Below are 14,839 nucleotides of genomic sequence, written 5' to 3'. Positions count from 1 at the left end.
CCGCTGCTGCCCGAGCCACTGGAGCACGATTTCTGTTCTCATCCTGAATCAAAGTTCTTAACCCGAGGTACTATTTCTGGGTTAGCGGAGTCTAACCTGAAGCATATGTAACCCGAGGTACCACTGTATAGGTGATACTGAAAGTCATGGAAAAGTGGTAAGCTTGCCGAAGGACAAAGTATGGTGAGAAAGAATAGTAGGCAGCCAAGCCTTCTGAGGAATCCCAACAAGAGGGGAAAGCAGTATATGGAGACACTGAAAAAGCAATTAGACAGGAAGAGAGCCAGTGGAGGACAGCAGCAAGGATCCCCAGGGCATAATAGGAATCTAACCGGAAGGAACTATTAACTATCAAACATGACAGAAAGGAGATAAGTACAGAGAAGAGGCTCATAGATCTGGCAGTGAGGTCATCCATGATTTTCATGAGGGTAGTTCAGTGGAGTGAAAGAGGTGAAAGCCAGATTGGAGATGGTCAAAAGTAAAATTGGAGGAAAGATCGTTGTTATATAGGAGTAAGCAGCACAGTCCAGAAGTTCAGAGATAAAGGGGGAAAGAGTAGTACTTGGAGAAGGGACAATGAGCCTAGAAATGTGTTCTTTTTTGAGAATAGGGGAAATGGTGTATTTGGATACTCGAAGGAGATGGTGCATAAGGGGAGATAACTGGAAGTTGGAAAGGGGCATGAGAAGGGGCAGAATGAAAGGCAGAGTAGACTGGTTCTATCTTAGCATTGGAGGCCAAATCTTGACCAGAGAGAGGAAGTGGGGAGTAGAGGAGTGGGCTTTAGCAGGCATCAAAGGTAGAGAAGTGCAGCTTGCGATACCTAGAGTTGGTGTGGAACGGATGGATGAAGTAGTGCTGTTTAGCCAGGAGTAGCTTGGAGGATAAAGATGTTTCCAGGGCAGGTTATTTGCTTTTTCCTGAAAATCATTTGAAACACAAGTAACAGAGATGAGTTTTTGTTTTAAAAGTAATGTTTTTAAAATGCCTATGCTATTGAAACCAGTAGTGATGTATGGAAGTGAGAGCTGGACCATAAAAAAGGTTGATCGTCAAAGAATTGATGCTTTTGAATTATGGTGCTGGAGGAGACTCTTGAGAGTCCCATGGACTGCAAGAAGATCAAACCTATCCATTCTTAAGGAAATCAGCCCTGAGTGCTCACTGGTAGGACAGATCCTGAAGTTGAGACTCCAATACTTTGGCCACCTCATGAGAAGAGAAGACTGCCTGGAAAAGACCCTGATGTTGGGAAAAATGGAGGGCACAAGGAGAAGGGGACGACAGAGGACGAGATGGTTGGCTAGTGTTCTCGAAGCTACCAGCATGAGTTTGACCAAACTGCCGGAGGCAGTGGAAGACAGAAGTGCCTAGCGTGCTCTGGTTCACGGGGTCACGAAGAGTCGGACATGACTAAACAACTAAAAACAACAACAATGCTATTGAAAATGTACAATAAAATGAACGTACAATGAAAATGTACAATAACTAGATGTAAACACCTTGGAATAGGGTGGAGACATCTCCACCCCGTCAACACCCCCTGGTTTGCACACAAACAGGAACGGAAGCTGTGCTAATGTGAACAGCTAGAGGGGTGAAACGCACCAGGAGAAAAACAACTTCACTGCGCTCTAAGGCAGTAATGTGAACACACCCTTTGTGGGAAGAAGTCCACATAATGAAGGGTAGACATTCTCTTTTTCACTCTACCAGTTCTTACTGTGCACAGATATTACACATAGATGATCTTGATGATATGTGGCTTTTAATAGAAGGACAATCCTTATGAGATGCAGGATTTAGGCCATTAGGGGTCAGTGCCCAATTTCCAATGGTTACAGTTAAAGAACAGCAGGCTACAATTATACTGTTAGATTAGTTTAAGCAGACCAGAACAAATCCTTATTTTGAAATTAAGAGGTCAGCATTTACTGATAAGTTTGATTTATAAGAGAACTGATGGTCAGCATGGCATTGTTAGAAATAACACCTGCTTAAGCTTTGACTGATTCCAGAAACTTGGGGACAGAGAGATTAAATAGAGCCAAAATGGAATATACTTGCTGAGCCAAAACCAATTCTTATATAGCTGCCTGGAACATTATGCTGGGAGACTACAATGTAATAAATGCTAGCAATAAAAATGCTAAATGGTTTCTTCTATTGTAGCTGTTAGAATAGATACACAAAATAGCTTGAAACCTCCCACACTACCAGGTTCCACACTATTGCCTAAATGATATATTTAGTACTCTTAAATGCTAGAAATAGCAATGGAGCTACATTTATTATATCGGACAAAGTGCTTGAAATGGAATCATTAGAAGAAGAAAAACTGCTTGTGGGGTCAGAGAGAAAAAACAATAGTTTCATTTGCATCCATTTCCCAACATTTATACTTACAGTGGTACCTCTGGTTAAGTACGTAATTCGTTCCGGAGGTCCGTTCTTAACCTGAAACTGTTCTTAACCTGAGGTACCACTTTTGCTAATACGGCCTCCCGCTGCCGCCACATGCACCACCGGAGCACAATTTCGGTTCTCATCCTGAAGCAAAGTTCTTAACCCGAGGTAATATTTCTGGGTTAGCGGAGTATGTAACCCGAGGCGTATGTTACCCGAAGAAGAATCCAGGATTTTAGCATACCTGTGATGCCATGTAGAAACAGAGGCATGAGTCTGAGGGAGGACCCCCAAGGGCCACAAAAATTGATAATGCTTTAAGAAAATGCTACATCACTTTGAGAAAAAGCTATGAAACTCTTAAGAATGCTAAAGCTTTGAACCTGCTGAGAATGCAAAAGCCCTTTCCCACAGGAAGAGAAGAAGCTAACATTTTTATCGCAGAACATACGCAGCTAAACACGCAGGTTTACAAAGCACAATAGCTTCATGTAACAATGTTTCTGTATGGACAGCAAAACAGCCGATGCTTATGCTTATTGCGCAAGCATACTAACCTGAAATGTATCCAACAATTAGGATGAGGTAATGGGAAATACTTATATGCATATGATTGGAAAAGGCTTTGTGTAGAAACTTATAAATAACCTCCCTAGACTGCTAGCTGGGGGTTACAGTTCTTGCGGAAGGGTCCGACCATAGCTGTCAACCTTTCCCTTTTTTAAAGGGAAATTCCCTTATTCTGAATAGGATTCCTCACAAGAAAAGGGAAAAGTTGACAGCTATGGATCCGACTGTAACCTATTGCTTCCTAAGTAATAAAATGGCTGGGCTCTATCTCCTCCAGGTTCCTCAGTCTTATTGACAACAGAGGGGTTTTTATAGGGTTTGACCCCTTTCTACAAGTCCACCATCTAATTCAGATTTTATGTGAATGTATATGGGGGGGGGCAGTAGAAATGCTACACTACTGCAGAATATGAACTGCGTGAAAAGCCAGCATTGGTGGGGCTGCGGTTGGTTTAGATTTTTAGCTAAATATCCCCCACTCCATCATCATCATCATCATCATTATTATTATTATTATTATTTATACCCCACCCATCTGGCCGGGTTTCCCCAGCCACTCTGGGCGGCTTCCAAAAGAATATTAAAATACTGTGATACATCAAACATTAAAAGCTTCCCTAAACACCCCTCCCGTTACAGGCAACAGCAAAGATTAACGTTGCCCACTCAGGCCCCACTCGCAGCCCATATCCAGCCTTCAGTAGAAGTGTTATACCTTGCACTGAGTTTGCACTGAGCAAAAATAAGTTCTCTTGAAAAATACATTCCACCCCCCCCCATTAAACAAGACCTAAATTACGAAAAGCAGGCGCTCATCCCGATGCTGTAACTTATTACTCCTCTCTTTATTTTAGAAGACAGCTGAAGGCAGCCCTGTTTAGTGAAGTTTTTAATGTTTGATGTTTTACTGTGTTTTTAATATTCTGTTGGGAGCCGCCTAGAGTGGCTGGAGAAGCCCAGCCAGATGGGCGGGGTATAAATAATAATAAAAATTATTATTATTATTATTATTATTATTATTATTATTATCATCATGATAAAAATTGCTGTATCGGATGTTTTTGGCGTTTGACGAGTGGCTGGGGAAACCCAGATTATTATTATTATTAATTATTAATAATAATAGAAATACTGTTGCCCAATTATAACTACCCTGAAACCCAGCAATGCTCTCTACTATTAATAATAATAATAATAATAATAATAATAATAATAATAATAATAATAATATAATGATAATGATAGAAATACTGTTGCCTAATCATAAATACCCTGAAACCCAGCAATGCTCTCTATTATAATTAATTATATTATTATTATTATTATTATTATTATTATTATTATTATTATTATTATTATTATTATTAATAATAATAGAAATACTGCTGCCCAATCATAACTACCCTGAAACCCAACAACGCTCTCCATGGGCAGCTCCCTGCTTTCCCCCCTGCGGCTCCTTTAAGAAACGTCTTCAGAAGAAACCCGGAAGTTGAGCTCCCGCATCCTCGTTCGTCACGGCGCGCCCCTCCACTTGGCGCATGCGCCGCCGGGGACGACGAGAGCGGCCCTTCCGTTCTCCCGGTCTGCTCTGCCGCCGCCTCCTCCCCCTCCTTCCCGGCACCTCCGGCGGTTGCTCTCATGGCGGCCCGGCCCGGCGGCCTCCCGGGGACGGCGACGACGATGTTGCGGCTGCTGGTGGCGGCCTTTCTCTTGGCCGCCGGCTCGCGGGCTTCGGAGGTGGCCGGGGGCGCCGCTAGCGGGGAGGCTGTGGGCGCCAGCGAGCGGTTTAAGATCGAGGGCCGGGCGGTGGTGCCGGGGGTGAAGCCCCAGGACTGGATCTCGGGGGCCCGGGTGCTGGTGGACGGCGAGGAGCACGTCGGCTTCCTCAAGTGAGTAGCAGCCGGGGAGGGAGGCTGCCGGGAGCGGAAGGCTTTGCGGGGAGAGGGAACGGATTGGTTGGCCTTTTTTGATTCAAGCCCCAACCCTCGGTCTCTCTCCCGTTTGGGCCCCACAACCACCTTGCCAGGTGGGCTAGCCTGACAGAAAGTGAGCCCCCCCCCGAGGTAGTTTAGGGGAAATTCCAACTCGGGCCTCCCCATTCCTCGCCTGAGACTACTAACCACTGCATCATAGTACGAAGTTGCATCACCACCAACGTGTGCCGACAGAGACAGACAAATTTACTTGAAGAGATGGCTGTCTTTTTCTTCTGATTTCCCCCACTCGTTTAAAATCTTAACAAATAAAAAAATTCCTTCCAGTAGCACCTTAGAGACGAACTAAGTTTGTTATTAGTATGAGCTTTTCGTATGCATGCTTGGTATCTGATGAACTGTGCATGCACACAAAAGCTGGTCTCTAAGGTGCTACTGAAAGGATTTTTTTTATTTTGTACCAAGTACGGCAGACCAACACAGCTACCTACCTGTTTAAAATCTTAGTTCAGAAAAGAGTCACCTTTCTTGAGCGCGGGGCTGTCAATCTTAGGGCATGCTTGTTGCCACTTAGATGAATGCAACAAATGTTGCTCATTTCAAAGGACAAAGAACTGGGAAACTTTTCCTCAAGCCTTTAAGGATACTGCTCTTTTTCCTGAACTCAAAAAGCACCGTTAAGCAATCACCAAACACCTCCTCTTTATTTTTGTAGTTTCTGTTTTCCAGCTTCTTGGTTTCTGCTGTGTACAGAGACACCTGCAGGTACCTGCAGTTGCCAGTGTGGTGTAGTGGTTAAGAGCGGTAGTCTCATAATCTGGTGAACCGGGTTCGCTTCCCCGCTCCTCCACATGCAGCTGCTGGGTGACCTTGGGCTCATCACACTTCTCTGAAGTCTCTCAGCCCCACTCACATCACAGAGTGTTTTTGTTGTGGGGGAGGAAGGGAAAGGAGAATGTGAGCCGCTTTGAGACTCCTTCGGGTAGTGATAAAGCGGGATATCAAATCAAAACTCTTCTTCTTCTACCTGCACCCTGTAATGTGCAAGCATGAATCCTGACTGTTGTTTTCCGTAGAATGTGCATCCCCATTCTTAAAGTTAGCTTGTGCAGTAGTGTGCACATCTAATTGCTAGATAACATTATTTTTCTGAGATAGCAGGGTCACTGGGTGGTTTTTTGGGGGGGTGAGTGCTTTCTAGATTCTAGAATGTAGTTCTACAGGTATCTCTACTAGCTAATAGGTGGTGCCTATTTCAGTAATGGCCAGTCTTGCACAACTCCTTTTCCACCTTGTGGTGTTGTGACCTCATCCTGCAAGGAGGTGTCCTGGAGCACAGAAACATATGTACATACTTTGAGTGTTGTCAGTTCCAGCTCCTCTTTGGAGACTCGAGTGCTCTGTATCACATATGTTTAGACAGAACATCATCCTGTATTTTAAAAAATGACAGACAATATGTGCAGTCAAGAGAAAGCAATGGCTATCCTTTCTATAGCAAAGATTATGCTCCTGCTCTTTATGTACAGTATAGGCAGGTTAATATTGAGAGCAAGATTTTTCTTGGATCCTTCTCAAGAGTTTTCTGGTTGAGAAACTGCGTCCAACAAAACTGTCTTTTCCATACATATATACACATAAGATGGTTTGAAAAAGCCATTCTGTACTTACGAGGATTGCCTTAGAACACTCAGTGTATCATGGCTGAGCCAAGATTTTCAATGGAAACGTCCAGCTCCCACTCTTAAGTACTATGCAGCACCAGCTTAGTGGCATTGTAAGTTAGTGAAACAGAGCATTGTGTTATGAATTAATAGGTAGGGTTGGTAATCCCCCTCTTGATAGGATGATAGCTCTTTGGTCTAATAAAGCTTTTTTGAGTTCTGACATGTAAAACATCTGTAGCACATTTTAAATTATTGTAACTGTTCTATGAGGCAATTAAATATATGATAATTTTTATTTTTCAGGACAGATGGAAGCTTTGTGGTTCATGATGTTCCTTCTGGATCATATGTAGTTGAAGTCATATCTCCAGCTTATAAATTTGAACCAGTGCGAGTGGACATCACTTCAAAAGGGAAAATGAGGTGAGCGGCTATAGCTTTTTTATATAGAATACTAAACCAAACTGATTTGCTATGGAAAACAGGGCTGGTTGGTTTGTTGGTAAGGCCTTAAACATTTTTGATGTTCTCTCAAATAAATAAATAGGCCTTAAAACTCCATAATTATTTGAATCCTCCACAGTTGCCTTCACTACAGCTCGTTTACTGCTGGCAAACCACAATCTGAAGCCTTGGATTGGTGGTGGTTTATGAACCTTGTTTTGTTTTAACTTTGGCTTGCTGTTATGTACAAACCCAACATCCTTCCATAACCATGGTTTGTTTGCACATCACAGATGTTCACCAAGCTAGAAAGGCATAGGGCTAGAAAGAAATCAAGCTTTAGAGAAACAAGCCATGCTTTGTTTGATCATCTTGGGGACAAATTTGTGGTTAATATGATTTGTTAAACAGACTGTGGCTTAGTGTTGGTTGTGAACCAAGCTCCTAAATTAATGTATCTGAAAACAAAACTTCTGCCAGGTGTGGTGCGATATATCATGAAAAATTTACTTTTAAAGATACACAAACTATATCTGAAGGGGTTGGATCTAGGCTTGCACATTTGTTCATGGAAAGGACCAAGATCCATTGGTGGCTTCTGCTGAAATAAGGAGGTGGTCATTTTAATAGATTTCCCTTTCTCCCTGCAGGCCCCAGCACCCCTTTCCACATTTCCAGATGCCCCCCCCCAAAAAAAAAACCCCTCCAGAGTACCTTCTCAGCAGTGCTATAGGAACTGGCTAATGGGGAACTGACTAAAATAACCTCTTTACTTTAACAGAGCTTTCTATCCACAAGTTAAAGCCACCTGGTTAAGCTAAGCTTAACTCAGTTTCTGTTTGGTGCTAATAGTTTACAGAATGTTTTTCAGCTATGTTTTCCTCACTGAGAATATCTGTACAGTGATTACAGTGGCTTACAAAGTTCTTTTGAGTCTATAATCTTTGACATTTAATGCTAGACATATGATCACTGCTAATTTGTTACATTTGTGAGGTCTGTCAAACTTAATTTGTCTGATACTGGATTTTGCTAAATCTGTGATGTGTGTGTTTGTGTGTGTGTAAAATGGGTTCCGGTTGTTTTTCAGTAGCACCTGTTCTAGTTGCTATCTCCAAGGACATGCAGAATAAACTATTTTCAGGCTCTCTTGGGAAAATAAAGTTTCACCAAGTAAACACATTTGTTTGGATATAGATGCACATCTAATGCAGAATCTCTTATATGAGCAGGCGACCAAGCCACGATCCTATATACAATTATGGTACTTTCTTACAGTCAAATTTTAAGCTGCTTAACTATTCACAGGATTATCACTTCAGTTCAAATGCAGTGATAGAGAAAATATCTAACCAAGATAATTTGTTGGGCTTTAATGGCGAAAGATACTTCTAAATGTCTTCTTCAGGGCAAGATTTGTCAATTACATCAAAACATCAGAAGTTGTCCGATTGCCATACCCGCTTCAGATGAAATCTTCTGGACCACCTTCTTATTTCATAAAGAGAGAGTCTTGGGGATGGACAGACTTCTTAATGAACCCCATGGTATGTATGGAAACAGGTGCATATGAACTGCTTGTTTGCCACTGATTAGCTGTTTATTGCCTATGTTTCAAAACCTATTTCACAAAGGACCAACGCCAGTTCGTTGTTATATACAAAAGTCTTTATTGAAGTTCAGTTTCGCTTTAACAGCCGTGGCGTGCAGCTCTACGTCTGAAACTCTAGACTGCCGAAGCTCCGTCTGAATCTCCTCCCCCCAGACACCAGTTTAAGACTCTAGCCTTGCTCCACGTCTTCCTCTGCTCTTTCCTCCTCTGGTTCCGCCTGTCAGCTGGGGTCTCGCCCTTCCTAGACTCTTCTGACGCTGAGTCCCCTGAGTCTTCCCCCTGCCTCCGGCGGGCTTTAGGACCTGGTTCCCAATCCGGGTTTTCTGCTGTCCCACGCACCTGTACATTCGAACTTGGCGCGCGCGCCCAGCCGGCAACCTTCCTCCTGACTGTTACACTGCTCCTGTCACTGCTTCCCCCTTCAGGGAGGCTAGCTGGACCTGACCTCCCCTCCGTTCCCCCACTGTCCGATAGAGGCGTGGTCAGCCCTGACTCATCTTCTTTCCCTGCTGGAGGAGACGCTGGCCCTGACACATGGGACTCTTCCTCCCCACTACGCTCTGGTGGGGAAGCTGGCCCTGATCTCCCGCTGCTGCTTTGGGAGTCCCAGCTGGCCCCTTGTTTCTGGTGTGTCTCCCCTGGGACCCCCCTTGCCCTGACCATCGGCGCCTCCTTCTGGGAATCTTCTGATTCGCTGGAGAAGCTCATGGAATCTCTCGGGCCACTGTCATACTCCCCTACGCTACCCTCAGATTCTTCCCCTTCGCTCTCCATTTCCTCTCTCCCCTGTACCTCTGTTCCTGAGCCCCTGACACTATTTAAGGACCCTATTTGTAAGATTTAAGGGTAAACATTAAACAGATTATATGTTAATATGCCACTGTTAGAAGATAATCATTAAACAAGGCTTGTTTTCAGGCAGGCATCTCTTGGGTGCAGGAGAGGCATCTCTAGAGGGAGGGATGGTTACATCATCTTAACAGGGATTTCTTGTCATACAATCAGCTGGGGGGAAATTATGAAGCATTGTAGATCTAAATTAGCATCCCCAACTCCAGTTAATTTGCTATGCATTTGCCAAAAAAAAACACCCCTCCAGCCCTATTGTATATAATATTTTTGAAGTAAACTATGAATGTGTAACTGTGTTTTGTAGTAGGAGTCTTAAAAGTGTGTTGATTTCTAGCTTGCCTCAGCTAGAAATTTCAGTTGAAACTGGAAGGCAGAGTGTGTGGCAGAGGAATGTGTTATAGGTTTGTTGTTGTTTTGAGGTTGAATATAAAACTGAAGGGCAGTTTGGGACGCTGGTTGCTAAAGCAACCACAGGTACCCATTAATTCTGGCTCAGTGCATATGGTAAAGGTAAAGGTACCCCTGGCCATTAGGTCCAGTCGCAGACGACTCTAGGGTTGGGGCACTCATCTCTATAGGCCGAGGGAGCCGGCGTTTGTCTGCAGACAGCTTCCGGGTCATGTGGCTAGCACGACTAAGCCACTTCTGGCGAACCAGAACAGCACACGGAAATGCTGTTTACCTTCCCGCCAGAGCAGTACCTATTTATCTACTTGCACTTTGACGTGCTTTCGAACTGCTAGGTGGGCAGGAGCTGGGACCGAACAACAGGAGCTCACCCTGTCGCGGGGATTTGAACCACCTACCTTCTGATTGGCAAGCCCCAGGCTCTGTGGTTTAGATCACAGTGCCACCCGCGTCCCAATGCATATGGTAGGACTTGTTAAATGGAATAATTGAACTAGCTAGATACAGATGCTTCAGTTATGCAGCACATTAAAAAAAAAATTAAAATACCACACGCTGTGATACTTGGATATAGATCCACTCTCCCCTTTATTTGTATATTGTTGAATAATAAGTTAGTGTCTATTTTGACTGCTAAAACCCTGCCAGAAGAAATGGTTTCTCTGCTGCAGTAGTAATCAAAGGATCTACTCAAGGAGAGTAGATCTTGACTGGCTCAAGACTATGGCCATTGAGCCCCAACATGGAGTGTTTTCACCATATTTTTCATTTTTGGTGAGATTTCTAAATATTGGAATTTCTGTGCAGCCTCAGGCATATGTAGCTGCCTTTGGAGCTGTTGACCCCATCTAAGTATGTCACTGAGATGTGCCACTTGTATATCACTGTAAACCATCGTTAATATTTTACCCACAATCCTAGGTTTGGGTATTAATCTGATTCACGGAGTCATAGTTTGTTTCCTGGTGGCCATTCACAATATAACTTTTGAGGGAGTCTTCTTTTATTATCTATGGTACAATACGGCAGTACTAGAACTGCTGCATAACAGAAGAAATACTAACATATTTTTTTAAAAAAATCTCCTGTTTAAGGTTATGATGATGATCCTTCCATTGCTGATCTTCGTATTACTTCCTAAGGTTGTCAACACAAGTGATCCTGACATGAGGCGGGTGAGTAAGCTTTGCGAGGGTTAACACTGCAAATATTGCATCTGAAGAAACCAAACCAGTCCAAATAAATATTACAGTCCAGAAAGTGTCTGGGAATGGTTTTTCTATTACAACTAAGATAGAAATACAGCTGTGGGCCAGAAATACAAGCTCTCTAATAATGCTTAATTATTCAAATCTTTATACAGAAAACATCAAATTCTAAGAGATGCTAAATCTAAATTGTGTGTAGTGTAAACTTTGTATGATGTATTCAATGTATTATTTTCAGTCAGGGATAAGGTAGAAAGTGAAAGAACACAAAGAGAGGGCTTTAAGAGGATGGAGAGAGATGTAATATGAGGAGATCAGGAAGCTGCAGCCTTAGTGTCATTGGACTGAATGAAACTAGTGTCTGAGAGCTGGTGTGTGTTAGGACAGTCCGCTTCATCTCAACAACTTTCCATTCCAGCCCACAAAAGGGACCAAGGTCTGTTTGATCCCACCCAGACACAATAATACAAGATAACTCTTAGCTGCCCACTCGTGCCGTTATTGAGAAGCAACAGAGAGTTGTACTTGGACATCTTTCATCAGTTTTAGGTTGCCTTTCCGGTTTGGTTCTAGGAGCAGGAGAGGCTGTTGCAACAGCCTCAATTTCTGCCAAACCTCTTTGGGTGTGAGCCAACAGCACCCACTCTTTTTCCTGCTGGCAGAAGCAGCAGCTGCCTAAAGATTCCTTGCTGCTGATATTAGGAATTAGCATGAGTCTGTTGGCTTATAGGTGGCGAAAAATGTTAGTCAAGCAGAGCCCTCTGGGCAGAAAAATAAGTATGTCTTGGTTCTGGATGGGGAGCATGTGTAGTTTTCTACCATCATTTTGATTTCTTGGGCTGCACTGATTCCTTCATCTGCCCATTCAGTGCTATGGCCATTTCGCCACTAGTTTGTCATGAAAACAGAGGCACTCATTTTGAGTTACAAAAATAATCTACCAGTCTCTTCCTATGTTGAATGAATGTCTCTGAGACTATTTCTGATCATTTGTGTTATCGTCTCCTTTTCTTGCCTATTGCAATTAAAACAAGAATTCACATCCTAGTCACGTTCTTCTGTGACAAATCCATTATGACAGAAAGTTTTAAATATGATATTTATTAAATTATCCTAATTTATTGTCCTTTCACCATGCGTTATGCCGAATAGCGGAAGGCTAGAACAAAATGGAGATTCAAGGTGTTTACTAAATCTTCTTTATTTAGCAGTATCTACTGTTTGTCTTTGGCTGCTGCTTTTTGGGGTTCAGTTGGTATTAATTTCCTTTCCTTCTAAATGACCACTGTCTTCAGTAGTTCCTTACAGGTTTCACATTATTTTTGAGTTAATAGGTATAACATTCTAGATCATGAGATAGATGTTTAAATCTTCCATTTTAACTCTGGCTGCACACTTATCTGAGAATAAAGTGGAACTTACCTCTGAAAACTTGCAAAAGATTGCATTGTAAATGTTTAATATAAGGTTAAAAGTGGAGGCAGATCAACTGCTTGATCTGATGCATTTGCTGATGTGAATCAACATGTGATCTGCTCTCTTGGGCAAGAAATTGATTGCCTAATGGAAAAGTGTAGTTGACAGAATCATGGACCATGTCCTCTGTGGAAGACATTGGGTAGGCTGCAATAGATGTAAAATGTTCTGTTCAATTTTGAAAGGCTAGGAAAAATTAAATGACCTACCTCAAATCGGGCTCAGATCTTTTAGCAGACATATTTTAATAGAAGGCAGCTGTTGGAAGGAAATAGCTTTTCAAAAAGATGCTTGACATACATTGCCATGATAGTTCAATTTGTTTTAAACAATTTTAAGAACTAGTGTGCCAAATTTTTTAGCATTTAAAAAGAAACTTTTGAAATTTGAAATTGGGAGAGATTTCAACCAAACTCATCTTTTAAAATTTTAATATGGCAATCCTTTATCCTGTAACACTACTTTAGACATGGTTATCTCTGTTTTTTGCTTTTAGAACTTCCTTTTCATTTATTTATATCAATATAACACAAGAGGTTTTTTTTTAAGTTGTAGTTTAGGCTGTGGCTGTATAAAGAGTCTATAGCGGGGGTATATGGGTAGAGAGCAGCTGCAAAATGACACCACTACTGACAGAACAATTAACCAAATTGGCGTATCTTTACGATTTGGAAATGGTTTTACTTAATACATTCTTCTCTTTTTGTATGCATTTAGGAAATGGAGCAATCAATGAATATGTTGAATTCTAACCATGAGCTGCCTGATGTGTCAGAGTTCATGACAAGACTTTTCTCTTCAAAATCTTCTAGCAAGTCCAGTGGTAGTAGCAGTAAAACAGGAAAAAGTGGGGCAGGAAAAAGGAGGTAGTTGTTTGTTTCTCTGGAGCCACAATTTGCACAGCTCTGTTATGTGGTATCATCTATATGTTCTGTGGAAGAACAAAAAAGCCACTACTGTAACCTAAATCCAATGTGAAATTGGACATGATACAACTGTTGTGTGTGCTGTAGCTTTTTAACCTATTTAAATATCTTGTTCTTTAAACACATGGGGACATTGCTTCACTTCTGTATCTCTGTAAAGACCGATGAAGAGTTAACTCCTTTGTAGAGAATGACATTAAAGAATTTAAATTATGTGAAATATATTGATGATTCTTAAAACATCACTGTAAAGCATCTGATTTCAAGAAACCAAGTGTCTTTAACCCACTGTTCTTAACTTACGTAGTCTATAAATGCACAATATTTTTCTTAACCTAACATTACTTGTGCTTATTGAAAGAGAACCTCTTTTGATTGATTTGTTTTTATTTGAAGCATATTTACACTGCTCCTCGGGTGAAAAAGTTCCCCATAGCTGCTTACAAAGGTCAGTAAGAAGACAGCTCCTGACTTTGGGCATAGAATCTAGAACATACAACAATGTAAGGAAAAGGGAGGAGGAAAAAGATAAATCCAGGCAGTACTTCAAAATTACAAGGTACTTAAAGTTGGAAGCAGGAATAGAAGCAATTAAAGAGTTGAGAACTGCTTGTAACAGCAAATATAGTGGCCCTGATTCCCTTCTCTCTTTCCTTTGGTACCAGTTCTTAAATTGCCACGCTAGTTTTTGTGGAGTACTTGTGGTTTTCCTTTTCGTCATGGAAGCATTTTTGAGGGGAAACTGTTCTACTGGGAGTGCCCTCACGTACGATCCCTTGCTGCTTAGAAACCACACATTCTCTTGCCTACCTTCCACCACTATAACATTTTAACAAAAGCTTTGTGAATGTAAGTCTACACTAGTTTCTCTAAAATGTTTTGGATAAAAATTGTTGACCATTTCTGTGCTTGAGACACTAGTTGTTACCTTGCGCCTTCTTAGCAGAAACAACAGAAGAACTTAATGCTGTAGCAAGTATGCGCAACAATCAACAGACAAGAATGCTGGCAGGCAAAGGAAACTGATACCCTAATTTCACATGTTTTATAGGGATTCTAAACCTGTGGCCCTCTAAGATGGTGGCGGACTTAAATTCCTATCAGCTCTGACCTGTGGTCAAGCTGGCCATGAATGATGGGAGTAGTAGTACAGACACATCTGGAGCTCCACAAGTTATTGATTCATGGGCTAGAGCAGGCTTCCTCAACCTCAGCCCTCCAGATGTTTTGAGACTACAATTCCCATCATCCCTGACCACTGGTCCTGGCTAGGGATCATGGGAGTTGTAGGCCAAAAACATCTAGAGGGCCGAGGCTGAGGAAGCCTGGG

General features: G+C 42.1%; 1 protein-coding gene across 1 annotated transcript; it reads left to right on the top strand.

Annotated features, from left to right (window-relative positions):
* Nucleotides 1-4,521: 4,521 nt before the first annotated feature.
* EMC7 (ER membrane protein complex subunit 7) lies at nucleotides 4,522-13,729 on the top strand. Its single transcript, XM_082241063.1, has 5 exons — nucleotides 4,522-4,871; nucleotides 6,887-7,006; nucleotides 8,436-8,574; nucleotides 10,994-11,074; nucleotides 13,301-13,729. The coding sequence occupies exons 1-5, from the start codon at nucleotides 4,621-4,623 to the stop codon at nucleotides 13,451-13,453; spliced, it is 744 nt and encodes a 247-aa protein (XP_082097189.1). The 5' UTR covers nucleotides 4,522-4,620; the 3' UTR covers nucleotides 13,454-13,729.
* The last annotated feature ends 1,110 nt before the right edge of the window (nucleotides 13,730-14,839 follow it).

This window comes from Podarcis vaucheri (genome assembly GCF_965113315.1).
Source record: "Podarcis vaucheri genome assembly, chromosome: 1".
Taxonomy (NCBI): domain Eukaryota; kingdom Metazoa; phylum Chordata; class Lepidosauria; order Squamata; family Lacertidae; genus Podarcis; species Podarcis vaucheri.
The sequence above is the reverse complement of the archived record's forward strand: the minus strand, read 5'-3'. Positions and strand labels throughout refer to the sequence as shown.